General features: G+C 31.6%; 1 protein-coding gene across 1 annotated transcript; it reads left to right on the top strand.

Moving 5' to 3' along the window:
* Positions 1-1,333: 1,333 nt before the first annotated feature.
* LOC143062328 (C-type lectin Cal-like) lies at positions 1,334-16,916 on the top strand. Its single transcript, XM_076234048.1, has 4 exons — positions 1,334-1,677; positions 9,116-9,161; positions 14,996-15,077; positions 16,486-16,916. Exons 1-4 carry the CDS (start codon positions 1,394-1,396, stop codon positions 16,710-16,712), a joined length of 639 nt encoding a protein of 212 aa, XP_076090163.1. The 5' UTR covers positions 1,334-1,393; the 3' UTR covers positions 16,713-16,916.
* The last annotated feature ends 1,042 nt before the right edge of the window (positions 16,917-17,958 follow it).

Here is a 17,958-nt window from a genome sequence, read left to right on the forward strand (position 1 = left end):
AATGAATTACCGATTACTTTGTAAAATTTTATAATGAATTTTAATATTTTAACTTCATGCATATTTATTTCGTCCTGTCAAACTTTTAGTACCGAAACTAAGTGCGTTGGAACCAATCACATTCTAAGTAAAAATTACAACTGATGTAATTTCTTATTTTGGTAATACATTCAGGTACATGAACAATTAGTGACCAGTTTTGGATCACTTACGAGGTGCTAATATCAAGCAATAGGTTTCGATTACATTAAGTTCATCGACCATCTCTTCAAAAACCTCAGTCATAAATTTTTCCAAAATTTTCAGATTGTGCCAAAAAAGTGCTGAAAAGTAGCAGGTATTAAAGTAAGGGGTAGTATTTGTCCCCTGAAATTACAAAATTAGTAATCAAAAATATTTAAATTTCATTTAATTAATAAATGAACCTTTTTTTTATAATCTAGAGAAAGCATGGTTCTACTCATTTTATTTTCATGTTCTTCTTTGTCTTTAATTTGTTGTAGTTCCATGAAAGCATATATAATAAAGCACCCCCTCTTTAAATTAGTGCAACACTATCTGTTTTCCTGACCTGTTTAATTAGAAATCCGCTTGTTAAGTTGCGTTCTTGCTTTTGTTTGCCCTTAACATAGCGCTTTGATTAACGCAAAAAACAGCAACTCAGTTTAACAAGCTAGTGCTGATAGTAAATCATATTGCAATTTGTTAATCGCTTGATTAGGAAAACACAAAAAAAAGTTAGAGGAAATATCTCAGCAAAATAATTAAACTAGTTTAGCGAATGTGTTACCCACAAAACGTTTCTCGTTATTTTAATCCGTGAGAAACAAATAAGATATTTGACTAGAATTTCACAAGAAAATCTAAGTTGAACAGCACTTAATTCAATTAAAAAAAGTCATTGAATATATAATACAAAAAAGGACAAAGGACAGAATTAATTTAGTTATACAATACCATACATTATATAAGAAACGTAGAAATCATCGCAATGAAGCGGAAATACTTAATGCTTTTAAATACATATTCATGCTTACGAACGCTCTATATATTTAGAAGACGTTCAGGTCAATATGAAGGCTAAATAGTGTAGAAAAACTGTTCATAAGTTGCACCATACGTTAACCCTTTTATATTTTATTGAACTGTACTTAGCCACAATCCACTATATAGTGTCTACTTCATTTCCTGGCTTCGACAAGAACAACTATTTAGCAACGTGGTCGATCGCTATTTAAATTGAAAACAGTTGTTCTGTGTTTAAATGAATGATTTTGAATACACTTGTCTCAATTATTGTCAATAATTAATACATTGATAAGTTTGCTTCATATGTTTCCTCGTGTTGTCAAACATTTGTGAAATTTTGCTTGATAAAAACGAACAGAAAGAAATGAATTTTTATTTCATTTGTATTCAACTTTTAATGGAGTATTTATTTGATAGTTTTGCCGAAAATGTTGAGAATTTCATGATTAAAAAGGACACAAAATTTCCGTCTTTATCAAATCCAACATACATTACCACTTCAAAATTGGAATGTGCTCTTCAATGTCAGAAGACAAAATGTTGTGCTGCAAGTTATAATGGAGCGACAAATGCATGCTATTTTAATGTAACACATTGTTATTTTGACGTAGAAGCCTCACCTGGTTGGGAAGTATTACATACTATATTGTAAGTGTTACTTTTCTAAATCTACACATTTTAATTTGTCTAAGTTTGATTATTTTGATTTAAGGTTGTTTTTTTCTTTGTTATATAAATGACTTGTATTTACTACTTATAGACTCCTTGGTCATCTCAGAAAGCTTGTTTACTATGAATGTGGTAATAGTTATCAAGGTATCAGGATTATAATTTAGTACGCCAGACGCGCGTTTCGTCTGCATAAGACTCATCAGTGACGCTAATATCAAAATATTTATAAAGCCAAACAGGTACAAAGTAATATAGGAGTTCATACTCAAGATTGGGTTAAACCAAAAGCTTTCAAGTAAAATTATAGTGATATGATTAGAAATAATGTCTCCTTACTAATTCCAAGATACATGTGCCAACACTTCAAACTGCTCAGAGTCTGAAAACACCAGAGTTTGTGCTGGACCAGTAAAATCGAGCACATATTTTACTAATAATAATAATTTGAAAAAGTTATATAAACGATTAAAGTGTACTATCTGAATTTAGTCCCAACAGCAAATTCTAGCTTTTTACCCATTTGCAACAATAAATCAAACTACTTAAACACCTGGCATTCTGTAATACCGGCGTCACCCATCAGCGTATAGCTTAGCTCCGACGTACGCCGGGCATGTTAAAAAATCATGTACGCTGCCAATACGCTAGTGTTTTTGGGTGCATTCAACCTGTCAATCATATCTAAGAAGAAAAAAAAGTTTCTCTAACGTATTTGAGACGCGTGCCAGGCGTATCTTGGACGTTCTATTATGGGGTGTTTGTTACAAACACACTCGCATACGTTTTAGTTAAAGCCGAACGACCCCGAAGCGATTTCAACGTGCCTTAAACGTGTCTTAAACTTATCTGTAGCGTTTTCAATGCGCTTGTAGTGTATGTATTACGTGCTTGTAGTGTAAAGGTATACGCTAGACACACGCTTGAGCTGGATGAAAAATTTTGTATAGCTGCATAGTTTTATGAATATCTAAGTTGATTTGAAAAAGTTATAGAAATAAGTAAAGCTGACTATCTGAATTTAATAATTTTTTTTGCATATTAATCAAATTTATGAGTTATTTCACATCTTTGAACTAAACTACAAAATCAACTGGAATTTCATTAGATCTATATTAAATTAAGTTATATGGGCTCATTTAGACCAGTCAAGACCAAAATTGAAGATCAAGACTAGTCGGGACTGGTCGAGACTGGTCGAGACTGAGTCAAGATAGTTGTGGAGACTAGTCGAGACAGGTCGAGACCATTTCAGACTACACTAAGAACATCAAGTCCTGAATCAGACTTATGAAGTAAAGTCTAGACCATAGTCGGGTACAGTTAAGTACTGTCGAGACAATGTCGAGACTTGTCGAGTAAAATGTGTGCTCGATTATATTGGTCGAGCACAAAATCTGGTCTTTCAAGACTCTGAGTAGTTTGCAGTGCAATCTCACCACAATTTGACAGAATTTCGGTTAGAATACTTAAGGATAAATTCAAAAGACAATAAGTTTTAAGACCCTGAAGTACAAGTTTAAACTATATTTGTCACTGAACGTTAAACATATAAAATCAATTATATTGAGCAGATATTTGGCCTGACAAAATTGACAGTGTTCATCAAGAAAGCATTCGTTATTATTTTTGTTTTGTATTTTAAGTAACAACAATCAAATAACAAAAAAAAAGGATCATTACTAAAATGAACCTTTGCCTATTGGTCCTTAATCCAACTTTGTTCCTCCTCTTCCTGAAATCATATATTTGGTGTAAGCTGTATTCTAAAAAAGCAAAACTTATGTGTTTATTTATCTATTTTGTTTTAGTTTTCAGTAACGGTTACCTTCAACTATGACATATTGACCCAAACCAATAGGATAGTTTTTTTTTCACTTTTCCCATTGGTATAAGTTTTTATAAATCCAAAAAGGGAAACTAAAGATTTCACACAGAAAGCTTGTTTGGACCCGTAGACTCATAACTATTAGCTCTTGATTTTTATCAAGTGGCTGGAAAAAAGTATATGTTGTTCGCTTGCCAATATTACAATTACCAAAAAAAAAGATCGAATACCTAGAACATAATATCTGCTTTTGTTTTGTTTCTTTTAGTATTGTGTCTTTGTCTTGAATACAATCATACAAGGAGAAGTCCTTTTTTCGCAGATCTAAGACACTAATTTTGTTTTCTTTCTAATGTTGAAAGGAAAAAATACAAATTTAGGAGGGGATGGGATTCAAGATTGTAATGTATCGAATCACCATGTTTTGTATTTCATTCAACCGAATCCCTTCTGATCGTGTTTATACAGCGAAAGCTGTTCAAAATGAATCCCCTGTGTGATACAGATAAAGTTCAGACATAGAAGATGTATGATTTACACATTTCAATTCGCATTTTCAGAATCCAATGCATTCAGGATTATAGTTTAGTTTGAAAAACTACACCAAAACATGTTTATATTGGTTTAAAACGTAGTATATCTTATGTTTTTGTAACACCAATGTCCCTGGTTAAGGAGAGGGTTGAGCGCAAACTAACAACTTAAAACCTGCAACATTCATTCTGTTAGTAGTTAGTAGTCTGTAGTTCACTGGTTCGTGTCTTTAAATTTGATTTTGGTAAATTGTGTTGTAATAAATCCAGCCGTTAGTTTCCTCAATTGAACTGTTTCAATGTATTTTTTTTTTAAGTCGGGGCCTTTTTAACCCACTATTTGGTATGAGTTTTCGTATTATTGAAGGCCACACGGTTGCCCATAACTGCTTTCATCCACTCAATTTGAATTTTGGTAGATAGTTGTTTCATTGGCAATCATACCACATCTACTTATTTTTATACTGGAAATTTAACCAATGGCGCATCTTTTCCCCCTTTATTTTGGTGAACAAACAATAATATCCAAATAGTCCTTTAGCTTGTTACATATTATTCAGTAAATAAGACCAATTTGTGAATGTTTCAGTCGGATTCAATTCAGATTTCACTTTTTTTCATCGTTTTATACTATTTGTAAAATAATGGGCAGAGTGCAACCGTTTTATATCTGAGGCATGATATATGTTTCCCATTTTCTTTAACTAAATATTAATATTCAAATACTGTAAACTCCGAATTTTTTTGCGAAGTTTTTATTATTGCGAAGATTGCGATGAGATAAGTTAAGAAGAATAAGAACTGAAATCGTTAATTCTATTTGCAATATGTGTATATGTTAGCGGCAATAAGTGAAATTAGGCATTAAGCTTAAATCCTAGGCAATAAGCTAACGCCTAGGCAGTAAGTCTATTGCCTAAATGATGTTAGGCATTAGTCTTAAATCCTAGGAGTTAAGCTTAAATCCTGAAAAATGTGTGCAGGCATTAAGCTTAATGCCTAAAATATAAATAAAAGACATTTATTCATTCAAATACAAATATTTTTGTTACATAATAACATTGTAAGAACAGGGGCCTGTTTATAGAAACTGTCCTAACATCGGTCCTATAAGAGATTCTTAGGATAGAAATTATGATAAAGTTAGGACCGACAGACGACATGTCTCAGCATGCACATCGAAGCTACCTTAGGATTATCTAAGCTATGATGTCCTAACCGTTGTCCTAAGTATTGGCGTAAAAGAAAATAGCAAATGAAAATAATGGAACCTAGTATCAACAACTTTGATTTATAAAGTGATTAATTATTAGAAAATAATTATTAGTTTTAAATTAAAGGTAATAAATAATTTTGATATTATACATTTAAACAAAACATAAGTAAAAAAAATATAATTACGTTTTATATCAGAATTCAACAAACTAATTGTTAATAGTTAAAATTGAATATGTAATCGGTAAAATCATTATATGCTTGAGGGAGCTGAATTGGAAGTGTCACAGTTTCATACTTAAGGGGGTTCGCGGGTCTTAATCATTTATATAGGATTTCTCTATATTTTTCTATAAATGAACTTTATCTTATAGGTAATAGAAAAATAAAATAAAAAAGTGGGGTCACCGTTCATTTGCGCTCACAATCTGCCTTCGAAAGAAGCATGCATTTTTGTAAAGGTGGTTTTTTTCTGTTGAAGTAATAGGATAAATAAAGGCAATATCGAAATAAAATAAGAAATTTATTACAAAAATCGCTAAAATTTTACAATAATTTAGTTTAAGTACAGCTTATATGGAAATTATATTAAAAAAGATAGGTCACCGATGAGTCGAAAAAGATATTTCAATTTTAGAGCCAAAAAATGACATTTTTCAACCAAAGGGAGATAATTTGGAACTTTTTCAATGATATATGCATTTTGAAAGTCATCTGGAGCCAACACGAATTGATTGTTTTGAATGATTTTTGCACCATATGATAAAGAAACAACTACAAAAGGAAATAAATAAAATTTGTAATGAAAAACAAATGTTTGTTTTTTTCTGAAATTTTTATACCCTCGAGCCTCCTTAAAAGTTCGAAGGCAAATCTTGTGCATCTTTCAATAAAATACTGAGTACTTCAACTATTTTATTTTATTACTGCAAAAAACATACTGTGAATATGAGCTAGAGAAGAAATTCGAATTTTACAGATACAAAACTACAGGGTACATTTAAAAAAAGAAGATGTGGTATGATTGCCAAATGAGTCAACTCTCCACAAGTGACCAGAAATAAAATCACTAATAAAATATGTTATTTATATTAAAAGGCATCAAAAAATAATTTAAAGATATGAAACTTGACAGAAATGTGTCATTTTGCTATCACAAGTTGTGTGGCTGTTAACAAAGAAAAATTACTTATTCAATAAAAAAAAAAAAAATTGGAAAATGGTGTGAGCAAAAAAAAATAATCTTAATTTTGTCTACTTTTGACAGGTTCAAACCAGCTCAACTAGTGAAGTGTAAAAATATTCAAATAAATATTATAATTATTCTATAGAATCTCTCCACTTTTTAGCTCACCTGGCCTAAAAGGCCAAGTGAGCTTTTCTCATCACTTGGCGTCCGTCGTCCGGCGTCCGGCGTCCGTCGTCGTCGTCCGTCGTTAACTTTTACAAAAATCTTCTCCTCTGAAACTAATTGGCCAAATTAAACCAAACTTGGCCACAATCATCATTGGGGTATCTAGTTTAAAAAATGTGTCCGGTGACCCGGCCAACCATCCAAGATGGCCACCATGGCTAAAAATAGAACATAGGGGTAAAATGCAGTTTTTGGCTTATAACTCAAAAACCAAAGCATTAAGAGCAAATCTGACAAGGGGTAGAATTGTTAAACAGGTGAAGATCTATCTGCCCTGAAATTTTCAGATGAATCGGATAACCCGTTGTTGGGTTGCTGCCCCTGAATTAGTAATTTTAAGGAAATTTTGCTGTTTTTGGTTATTATCTTGAATATTATTATAGATAGAGATAAACAGTAAACATCAATAATGTTCAGCAAAGTAAGATTTACAAATAAGTCAACATGACTGAAATGGTCAGTTGACCCCTTTAGGAGTTATTGCCCTTTATAGTCAATTTTTAACCATTTTTCGTAAATCTTAGTAATATTTTACAAAAAATCTTCTCCTCTGAAACTACTGGGCCAAATTAATCCAAACTTGGCCACAATCATCTTTTGGGTTAGTAGTTTGAAAATTGTGTCCGGTGACCCGGTCATCAAACCAAGATGGCTGCCATGGCTAAAAATAGAACATGGGGTAAAATGCAGTTTTTGGCTTATAACTCAAAACCCAAAGCATTTAGAGCAAATCTGACATGGGGTAAAATTATTTATCAGTTCAAGATCTATCTGCCCTGAAATTTTAAGATGAATCGGACAACCCGTTGTTGGGTTGCTGGCCCTGAATTAGTAATTTTAAGGAAATTTTGCTCTTTTTGGTTATTATCTTGAATATTATTATAGATAGAGATAAACTATAAACAGCAATAATGTTCAGCAAAGTAAGATTTACAAATAAGTCAACATGACTGAAATGTTCAGTTGACCCCTTTAGGAGTTATTGCCCTTTATAGTCAATTTTTAACCATTTTTCGTAAATCTTAGTAATCTTTTACAAAAATCTTTTCCTCTGAAACTACTTGGCCAAATTAATCCAAACTTGGCCACAATCATCTTTTGGGTTAGTAATTTGAAAAATGTGTCCGGTGACCCAGCCATCCAACCAAGATGGCCGTCATGGCTAAAAATAGAACATGGGGTAAAATGCAGTTTTGGGCTTATAACTCAAAACCCAAAGCATTTAGAGCAAATCTGACATGGAGTAAAATTGTTTATCAGGTCAACATTTATCTGCTCTGAAATTTTTAGATGAATCGGACAACCCGTTGTTGGGTTGCTGACCCTAAATTGTTAGTTTTAAGGAAATTTTGCTGTTTTTGGTCATTATCTTGAATATTATTATTGATAGAGATAAACTGTAAACAACATTAATGTTCAGCAAAGTAAGATTTACAAATAAGTCAACATGACCGAAATGGTCAATTGACCCCCTTAGGAGTTATTATTCTTTATAGTCAATTTTTAACAATTTTCATAAAATTTGTAAATTTTTACTAACATTTTCCACTGAAACTAATGGGCCAAGTTCATTATAGATACAGATAATTTTAAGCAGCAAGAATGTTCAGTAAAGTAAGATGTACAAACACATTACCATCACCAAAACACAATTTTGTCATGAATCCATCTGCTTCCTTTAATATTCACATAGACCAAGGTGAGCGACACAGGCTCTTTAGAGCCTCTAGTTTTAATTGGAAACAATCACTTTTATTTAAATCTTTTTAATATTTTGTAATACAACAAAATCATGAAAAAATTATGAGTTAATTCTGTTTTTTAACTGCTAAAATTACTATATAAACTTACTAAATTTGAAGATCTGTCAAATGAATGCACATTTATACATGTAATAATAGAAATATAAATAAGAAACGACTTTGTATCAAGAATAAATCACAAAATAAATACAAAACCCTCTAAGCAACGAACGCCATTAAAGAACCAAAAATGACAAATGTAAAACAACTCAAATGAAAAAAAGCATCGCCTTATTTTTTTTCATGAAGCATTCATACTAATCAATCTCTCATTTCTGGTCTATATTTTTAAATTGAAAAACATATCTTAATTTAAAGATACAAGTATATTATATCTGAAATCACAACATCCTTTTAAACAGGAAAGATGAGCTTTTAAATTTTAATTCCCATTTATCTCAATGGAAGTGTTGCAAGACTTTCTTTGAGAGGTATACAAATACATCATACATATGCATGAACGGTCCCATAAGCAGGTAATGTATGATTATAGTCAAAAGTCCCGATGTCTTTGTAAATGCTACTTTCTATATTAAATATTGAGTTATCTCCAATTTCATATTGTTTTACGTGATATATTTATTGAAAACGGAAAACCATATATATAAATTAACTCTCTTTTCAGATCCAAAGTATTCGTCAATGAGCTAAAAACATGGCCAGATGCAGAGGTAATGAGTAATGTTTAAAAAATTATATGATAACATAAAAATAAGTTGCACATGTTGTTACTAATTCATCTATTATGACTGTAATGTGTTGCATTCCAAAATTGACATATTTAACCTAGATACGACAACCGTTCATGCTGGCTGCTCAAACTCCCCTTCTCTGGAAACTCACAGTGCCAGCCGTTTGCTTCTTTACAAACAAACAAAGGAGGTTCATGGAAGAGCCTATGCAAACGCTTTTACACTTATACTTATTGGACATAGAAATTACCTTAATTGTCCTATTCAGAATCGAAATAATTGATGCAAGCTATACTTTATTGTAGTTTTAACATGGTAGGCATTATATTTGTGTTATTTTAGCCCTCATTATCGCTCGGGCAAAAATAATCACGAATATAATGCCCATCCATGTTAAAACTACAATAAAGTATAGCTTGCATCAATTATTTAATTTTACACCTCGTGATGGCAATGTATGTACATTTGTACATGTACAAGTAATAAATACAAAACAGTATTTTTTTTCAAAATCAACTATTGCAATGTTACTACATGTATAATATAATAGTCTTTTGTTAAATTGGTTATAATACTACGAAGAAAATGTCGAATGCATTTGATATTGCTATTGACACCATCGCACAATGCAACACCCTTACATCCAATGATGTAAAGGAAGATCGCTACTCTGTTCAAAAAACAATGATTATGTATGGTGTCGATAAATGCAACGATAGAATTAACAAGAATATTGACTTGGGGTTTTCCTGTTTTTTAAATGATTTGCAGACGACGAAAGGACGGTGGGTGGACTTGGTTTCGTCAACTCTTCCAAGGCCTGTAACAATCGTGATTCAGAGTTAAAGAATCTAGCAACTAATACCCTTATGCCCGCTACAAATGATTCCGCAATGTATGTGATGTTTTACTCGAGCCAAATGTAGTGATTGATAAGACATAGCTAAAATGCAATATAACTTCAAATGATCCGACTTTGTGTACATCCTTGAAAGAAATGTAGTTTCTGTCACAATATGTGTCTATCAGACGTTATAAATTAGAGACAAATACACATGAGCACTGGCACAGGAGTTTAAGTGATTGTCCCGTTACACAAGGCCATTCAATTTATCCAGCTTCGTACTTAACAAATCTTTATAAGATTAAAACCTCATCAGTTCTGATTACTAATACACAACATGTATATAGGTCTCAATACATTTGCTAATAGAAATAAAGCAAATATAAAAAGGTTAATTACACTTTTCGATTGTCAAGCATTTGCGTAGGAGTAGGGATTCCCAAAGTGTTTTTTGTTTGATGCTGCCTAGACCAGTCATTTGGACCTGTTTCAATCTTTTTAGTTTATTTAAAATTTTCGGCATTCTCCAAAATAAACGTCTTCTCTTGGTTTTCCTTATAATCCAATGTAAAAAAAATCGTGGAACTAGCACGGAGATTACTGATCATGTAAATCAGATAACGTTGTTCCATTGTTTCTTCTATTTTATTGATGAAATAGGTAACCATTAAAATCTTGATAAGAATTTTAGTTTCCATATACAATGAACGAAATGTCGTCTAAAGACATTTTTTTAACTGGGTCAAGATTTTAAAGTTAAACTGCCACATTCAGTGAATACTGATTTCATTTAATGCACAATGAAGACACAGGAGACAAAGAAGATGACATGTTGAATAGGTTCCTAAATGAGAGAATGTCCAATTCGCTATGCAATGAATGTGGCTGTTTAGTTTGCTTGTAGTTTTTTGTGCTTTTTTGTTAAATGTTTGTTTGTTTTGAGATGTGACACAGTGATGACTGCTGTACCAATGTTTTGACAATATTACCTATTGTGTTTCTTTTGTTCACGCGTCGTTGTAAATGTGATGGAATTTGATGCGACTGTCATTCAAATGAGAAGTTAAGCGCTATAAAACCAGGTTTAATCCACCATTTCTCTTTGTTTAATTTTTGCTTGGAGTTTTGATAAATTTTCATTTTCATTATCTCCTCTGAATGAAACCATGTTTTTATTTTAGTTAAATAAATCATATGTCTTTTTTGACTGCAGCATTGATTTTCTTTATTGACCTTATGAAAAAAGTTAGGGGACACTTTAGCAGCTCAGAAAGCAGACATCTTCGCGGTCGTAGATCAGATGGACCCACAAATAGTTCATTTTGTGACCAAAAAGTCATGCAATTTATTAGACCATTTCTCTTTGAGGAAAAATATGAACTGACCAATTTTTTTGGTAAAAAGTTTCGATTAGATAAGTGTATTCAGATTAATCGTTGATTTGTGCCGTGAAGTTAGGATTTATTGAAACGAGCTTACATGTTTAGATTCAATGAGTCTGCAAACACAAATTGAAAACAACACGTTTAATAATTTAATGCGTCCGAATCGCTTTTCTGGATTTACCTTCATCAGGAACGCTCAAAGCAAAACATTTGAAATACGAGAATGTATCAGTACCGAAACCGTTGAAGAGCTATATGTCAAATATACCTAAATAAAAAAACCAAATTAGTCTAAAGTCAACTTTGCCTGAGGAAGTTGAAACCTTAGTTTCTTAATAATTTCAAAATTTATCAATGAACAATTTTAGAAAGGTTTGTTAAATTATGTCAGTACCGAAATATTGACTACTGAGCTGATGATACCCTCGGGGATTAATAGTCCATCAGCAGAGGTATCGACCCAGTGATGTGAAAAATTGAAAACAACACGTTTAATAATTTAATGCGTCCAAAGCGCTTTTCTGGATTTAATTTCATCAGGAACGCTAAAAGCCAAACATTTGAAATCCGAGGATGTATAAGTCCCGAAACCGTTGAAGAGCTATATGCAAATAAAACTAGAATACATAGCCAAATTCGTCTAAAGTCAACTTTGCCTGAGGGAGTTGAAACCTTAGTTTCTTAATAATTTCAAAATTTATCAACGGACAATTTTAGAAAGGTTTGTTAAATTATGTCAGTACCGAAATACTGACTACTGAGCTGATGATACCCTCGGGGACTAATAGTCCATCAGCAGAGATATCGACCCAGTGATGTGAAAAATTGAAAACAATACGTTTAATAATTTATTGCGTCCGAAGTGCTTTTCTGGATTTACCTTCATCAGGAACGCTCAAAGCCAAACATTTGAAATCCAAGGATGTATAAGTACTGAAACCGTTGAAGAGCTATATGTCATAAGAACCTATAATAAATAGCCAAATTCATCTAAAATCAACTTTGCTTGATGGAATTGAAACCTTAGCTTCTTAATAAAAGTTCAATACAGGAATAAAGGAGAAAAAGTAAAACAATATATTATATGTAGGACATTAAATTCCCTATAACTGAAGGTCACTGAAAGGTTAATAAAGTTAGGAAATTGGTTGTCGTATTGGCTTTATATCTAGATACTAATTTTCGATTAGACAATATCCAATTCAATATAACAATAACTTAAAAAAAAACTCTTCAAAACTTGTGTGGTCTATAAAATTGAGTACACTGTGTACTCAAATATATCTCATCGTGTGCAAGAAGGCCCTGTGATTAACTTACAATATAAATATCACAAAATCTTGTTAAAAAGACTGAATTTAATTAAAGAATAACCATTATCTGCTATCACAATCGTAACTTGAAAAGTGCAAAATGAGATGCATTTCTTTTATATAATAATGGCAAAAGTTCTCTAAAATGTTTATGTTATATGCTGTATTGAAATGAAATCATGAATGACACCCCAAATAGTGCAAGTTATTGAAAGTTTCAATTCAAGTACAGATCAGATAGGTTAAAAAGTCTTTAATACTGAAAATCAGTTCCAGGGTCAGGAAAAAATCGGTGCAAAAATTGTGTCCAAAATTCAATCATATTTTTAAAAAGCTACAACTATAGTATTATAGTAATAAAAAATCCACATTTGTTTTCTAGGAATAAAAATGATTTTAAAAATATATATAGAGCATCAAACTTTTCTTTTTTTCCAAATAATAGGCAACGAGGTCACCATTGAAAGGTTTAAGTTTGTCCAGGTTGTTCAATTATCATAAATTCGGTATCAACTGATTGAACAAAGCAACATGAAAATAAAAACTGTTATTTTTTTTTAATTGTTTGATTTGGTTTCCCTTTTTATGAACATGCAACATAGTAGGTTTTTTTCTCCTCAAATCGAGTTCTTTTTAAATTTTGGTCGTGCATTAAAGCTAAAAATGTACGAACGAAAACTGGAAATAGTAATTGATAAATCATTATTGAACGTCTATAAAGAAAATAAAAATTATCTTTTTTTTATATATATACTTGTACAGTTATCCTGCAAATATTTTTTGATATTTGGTAATAATTCTAGTTTATGCTTTGGAGTTTGAAATTAGGAGATCCTAATTGTAAAATGCAAAATAACGAAAACATACAATTTTAAGGAAAATTCAAAGGGCAAAATTAAGAGCTTAAACACATCAAACAATTGGAAAACAACTATCATATTTCTAGAGAATAAAGTGAGTAGTGTACTGAAATTTGGAAGTCTCTAAACTTTTGATTTCAATGGGTTTTAGCTCAATGAGTTGGAGGATCAAATAATTCTGTTTTTCACTCATAAGGACGTCTGACCGGTCAGGCTTTTTATCATCAGTCGATATTGGTGAGTTAGTAACGGCATATATTTTCCTATATTTTATAACTATCATATTTCTGCTTGTATAAAACAAATAATTCTATCTTCCTTGTTAGGCTTTCAATAGTTATCAAAGGTACCAAGATTATAATTTAGTACGACAGACGCGCGTTTCGTCTACATAAGACTCATCAGTGACGCTCATATCAAAATATTAATAAAGCCATACAAGTACAAAGTTAAAGAGCATTGAGGATTCAAAATTCCAAAAAATTGGGCCAAATACGGCTAAGGTAATCTATGGCTTGGATAAGAAAATCCTTAGTTTTTCGAAAAATAAAAAGTTTTGTAAACAGGAAATTCATAAAAATGACCACATTATTGATATTCATGTCAACATCGAAGCGTTTAATACTGGGCTGGTGATACCCTCAGGGACGAACTGTCCACCAGTAGTGGCATCGACCCAGTGGTGTAAATAGTTATCAAAGGTACCAGGATAACAATTTAGTACGTCAGACGCGCGTTTCGTCTACATAAGACTCATTAGTGACGCTCATATCAAAATATTTATAAAGCCAAACAAGTACAAAGTTGAAGAGCATTGAGGATTCAAAATTCCAAAATATTGAGCCAAATACGGTTTAGGTAATCTATAGCTGGGATAAGAAAATCCTTAGTTTTTCGAAAAAATTCAAAGTTTTGTAAACAGGAAATTTAAAACAATGACCACATTATTGATATTCATGTAAACACAAGTGTTGACTACTCGGCTGGTAATATCCTCGGGAACGAAACGTCCACCAGCAGTGGCATCGACCCAGTGGTGTAAATAGTTATCAAAGGTACCAGGATTATAATTTAGTAATTTTCAAACGATGGAATCAAATAATGCATCATTTCAACAACTTTCAAGATTTTTTTTTCTTCAAATTATCCAAAAGACCCTACAGAGTTGTTACCAATTGCAACAAACACGATTGTAATATACACCATTACACCAAAAACGGTTCACGGGGAATTTATACCAAAAACAGGTTGTAGTTGTGTCAATTTAACATCATGTTTAAACCTTCTTTTATTCAAAATGTATGTTGTATATACAGTATGGATAAATAATTGGGATAATTTAAACGCATTACCAATTGATATGATTTTACTGCAGTTTTCAATGAAATTCTTCTTTTTGTCGTACATATAGGCACACTGTATTTCCTTTGGAGGACACCTTGCCAAGGTTTTGAAACCTGCTGATGATGAGTTCATTAAAGGTCTCATACCAGGTAGGTGTTTTTCGAAATATTACTACTATACTACTCATAAATAAACAGGTTTGTGGCAAAAAATATTGCCTAATTCTTAACAACCAAAGTGTATAAATATAGAAATACAAATACTTACCGTTGTGGTAACATTAATTTTATGACATTTTGAATACACCAAATATTTTTCCGACTAGTAGCAATTTTATTTCAATATACAATGTATTTGCAAAGACATTTAAGGACTCTCATAAATTTCAAAACTAAGGAAGCTCCACTTATATTATGCTCTTGTCTTAATGCAATATTTACCAAAATAAAGTCGTAATGAGTTCTTTTAAGTAAATTAAGACGGTAGTAGTTCACTGATGTTCAAATCACATTAATCAAGTAATATACAAATCAAGGTAACAAGCATGAAATCGATGAATCACATTAACTCTGAAAGGAGCACAACTGGTTAAGCGTCACAGTCTACTCGTGCTTCATCTGCCATACGTTTCTACACTCAGTCAAAATGTCATGATCCGAATAAGTACACGATCGGTGAACTAATAGATTAGACTACTATTCTTGTGTGTTTAATTTTGCACTTTCACTGGAGGCACCAAATAAACCAAAATAAAACTACAATCAAAATAACCCAATTTACGGTATTCTGTTATCTAAGAACGTTAGTCACCACAGTTCATAAATAGTTATAAGTTATAATATATATAAAGGGGCAATTAAAGACAATTAGTCATAGCAAAGCAGAGGGCATTATTGAAAAGAAAAACGTAACAGCATTCCACAAAATACAACACTGACATTAAAGGCCGAACAACATAAATAAGGTCACAGAAGAACAACATGTATACCCTTGTTCAAAAGTCAAAAATCGATTGAGAGAAAACAAATCCGGGTTACAAACTAAAACCGATGGAAACACATCAATAAACCTAGGAATATCCAGAATGGTAAGATGTTACGGTTCAAATAACTGCACTGGTCTTTCTTAGCATTTAATCTCAAACTTCGGTCATTATTCCATTTCTGAGAAAGAGGAATGGATTTAATACTGCAAATGACCGTTTTGATGATTGGTCATCCATTAGAGTGATATAATAATTTTTTATCGGTCAATTCGTCATCAAGGAAATCATGACAGGAAACTCAATCCCTGCACTAACATATAGAATTTAGTTATACACACAAATAGTTCATTCAGAAATTGCTAAGCGAGCAAAATGTATGGACATTAGATTATTTAGATATCAATGGTTTATTTTTCATTCTCGTGCTTACACCGTGACGTATAAATGATCATGACTCGTCTTATACCTTATTTCTTTGTATCATGTGCAATCAAATTTATAAATGTAATACGCCAAACCAAATTTATTTAAAAACAATGATTTCTATATTTAACTTATATTTCTGCTTTCAGCAGGGGTTAATTATGTTTGGATCGACGGTTCTGATGAAGGAAAAGAGGGCAACTGGACATGGAATAACCCAATGGAGACTATTTTACTTGATTATTGGGGTCCTCACAGACCTGATAATTTCGGTGGTGGTCAGGACTGTATGATTTACCGTTATTTCAATGGTGAATATCTATGGGACGACAAAGAATGTACTGATAATGACTATCCATTTATTTGTGACATATGATTTATTTGTCACAATTTCGAAGATAGAATTTTGGTATAACAGACATCTTTACTTATTATGAATCTATGTTGGAATGCCTTGACTATACATCACACTATCATCATCGTCATTTTTAATTGAAACAAAAGACTTTAACAAAATACATTGTCTAAAAAAACAATAAATATATATATAATTTAATAGTACAAGCTATTAGTTTACATATTATAGAAAATTGAACTGTCTTGAGTGGATAAAAGTGTATGGCACTTGATTCACTAGTAGAATCTATAATAAAGCTCACAAGAACTTTCCAGTTTGAGTTTTCCTCAGAGTTCGGCATTTTTGTTATTTTAATTTAAATTTTAATTGACCATTTGCAAATATACGGTAAATGGCTGCTTGTTAAAAATTAGTAAACTTATTTTTATTTAAAAATCGAAACTGGCACAACTAGCTGATGATAGGTATTCCAAGAAGAATAATGTATACTTACGTTATCATTCATTGCGTCATGTAAATAATTATTTATGTAAAGTAAAAATATATTTAAACAGTAAATAACAAGTCGCACCCAGTGCTTGAATGGGGTAGTTCTTGTTCAAAACAGAAAGGTTTTTGTACACTGTAATATCATCCGCTTTGTTTTTGCGTTAAATTTTATGAACGCAAACCAAAAACAATGTTTTACAAACATGAAGAAAATATGTATGCAGAATTTGTACATAGAAACGAATTAAAATAAAAGTGCATATGCAAAGTAAATAACAAAATGGAGACAATGAAAACCTTGAAAGTTTGAAATGCAAATTCTACTTGTTTAAATTTTTCACTTGATGATTAAACACAGGAAAATTATGCATGTTCTGTCAAACGAAAAAAATATATTAAAATAAGGCGATATGGTATGACTCCAATTGAGACGACTATCCTTCACAGACAACAACGCATGCAGATGTAAACAACTATAACATCTATAAGTCACCGTATTACAATTACGAAAATCGAATTTATCGATTCTTCAACAGGAGCTGTATAATTAACAACTTGTGATCTGTCGCACGTATCAAATATCCTTAATGCGATTGCTTTTATGTGCACTGTTAAGAAACTACTAAATAGTTCATTTCTTTATAAATTCTAATTATTTAAACTTGGTTGAAATCTAGGACATTTGTATAATTTTTGTCCTGCAGTTATCTACCAACTATGTTAACAAAAGACTATTACGTGTTATTTTGATTTCTTTTCACGTAATGTTTTCGTA

Source organism: Mytilus galloprovincialis, chromosome 2 (assembly GCF_965363235.1).
Source record: "Mytilus galloprovincialis chromosome 2, xbMytGall1.hap1.1, whole genome shotgun sequence".
In the NCBI taxonomy this organism is placed as follows: Eukaryota; Metazoa; Mollusca; class Bivalvia; order Mytilida; family Mytilidae; genus Mytilus; species Mytilus galloprovincialis.

Bases quoted from the DNA above. Each gene is read 5' to 3' on its own strand.
- LOC143062328 (XM_076234048.1), top strand. From the start codon at position 1,394: ATGAATTTTTATTTCATTTGTATTCAACTTTTAATGGAGTATTTATTT. The intron at 1,678-9,115 runs GTAAGTGTTACT...CTCTCTTTTCAG, and splicing joins GAAGTATTACATACTATATT to ATCCAAAGTATTCGTCAATG. The intron at 9,162-14,995 runs GTAATGAGTAAT...TCGTACATATAG, and splicing joins AAACATGGCCAGATGCAGAG to GCACACTGTATTTCCTTTGG.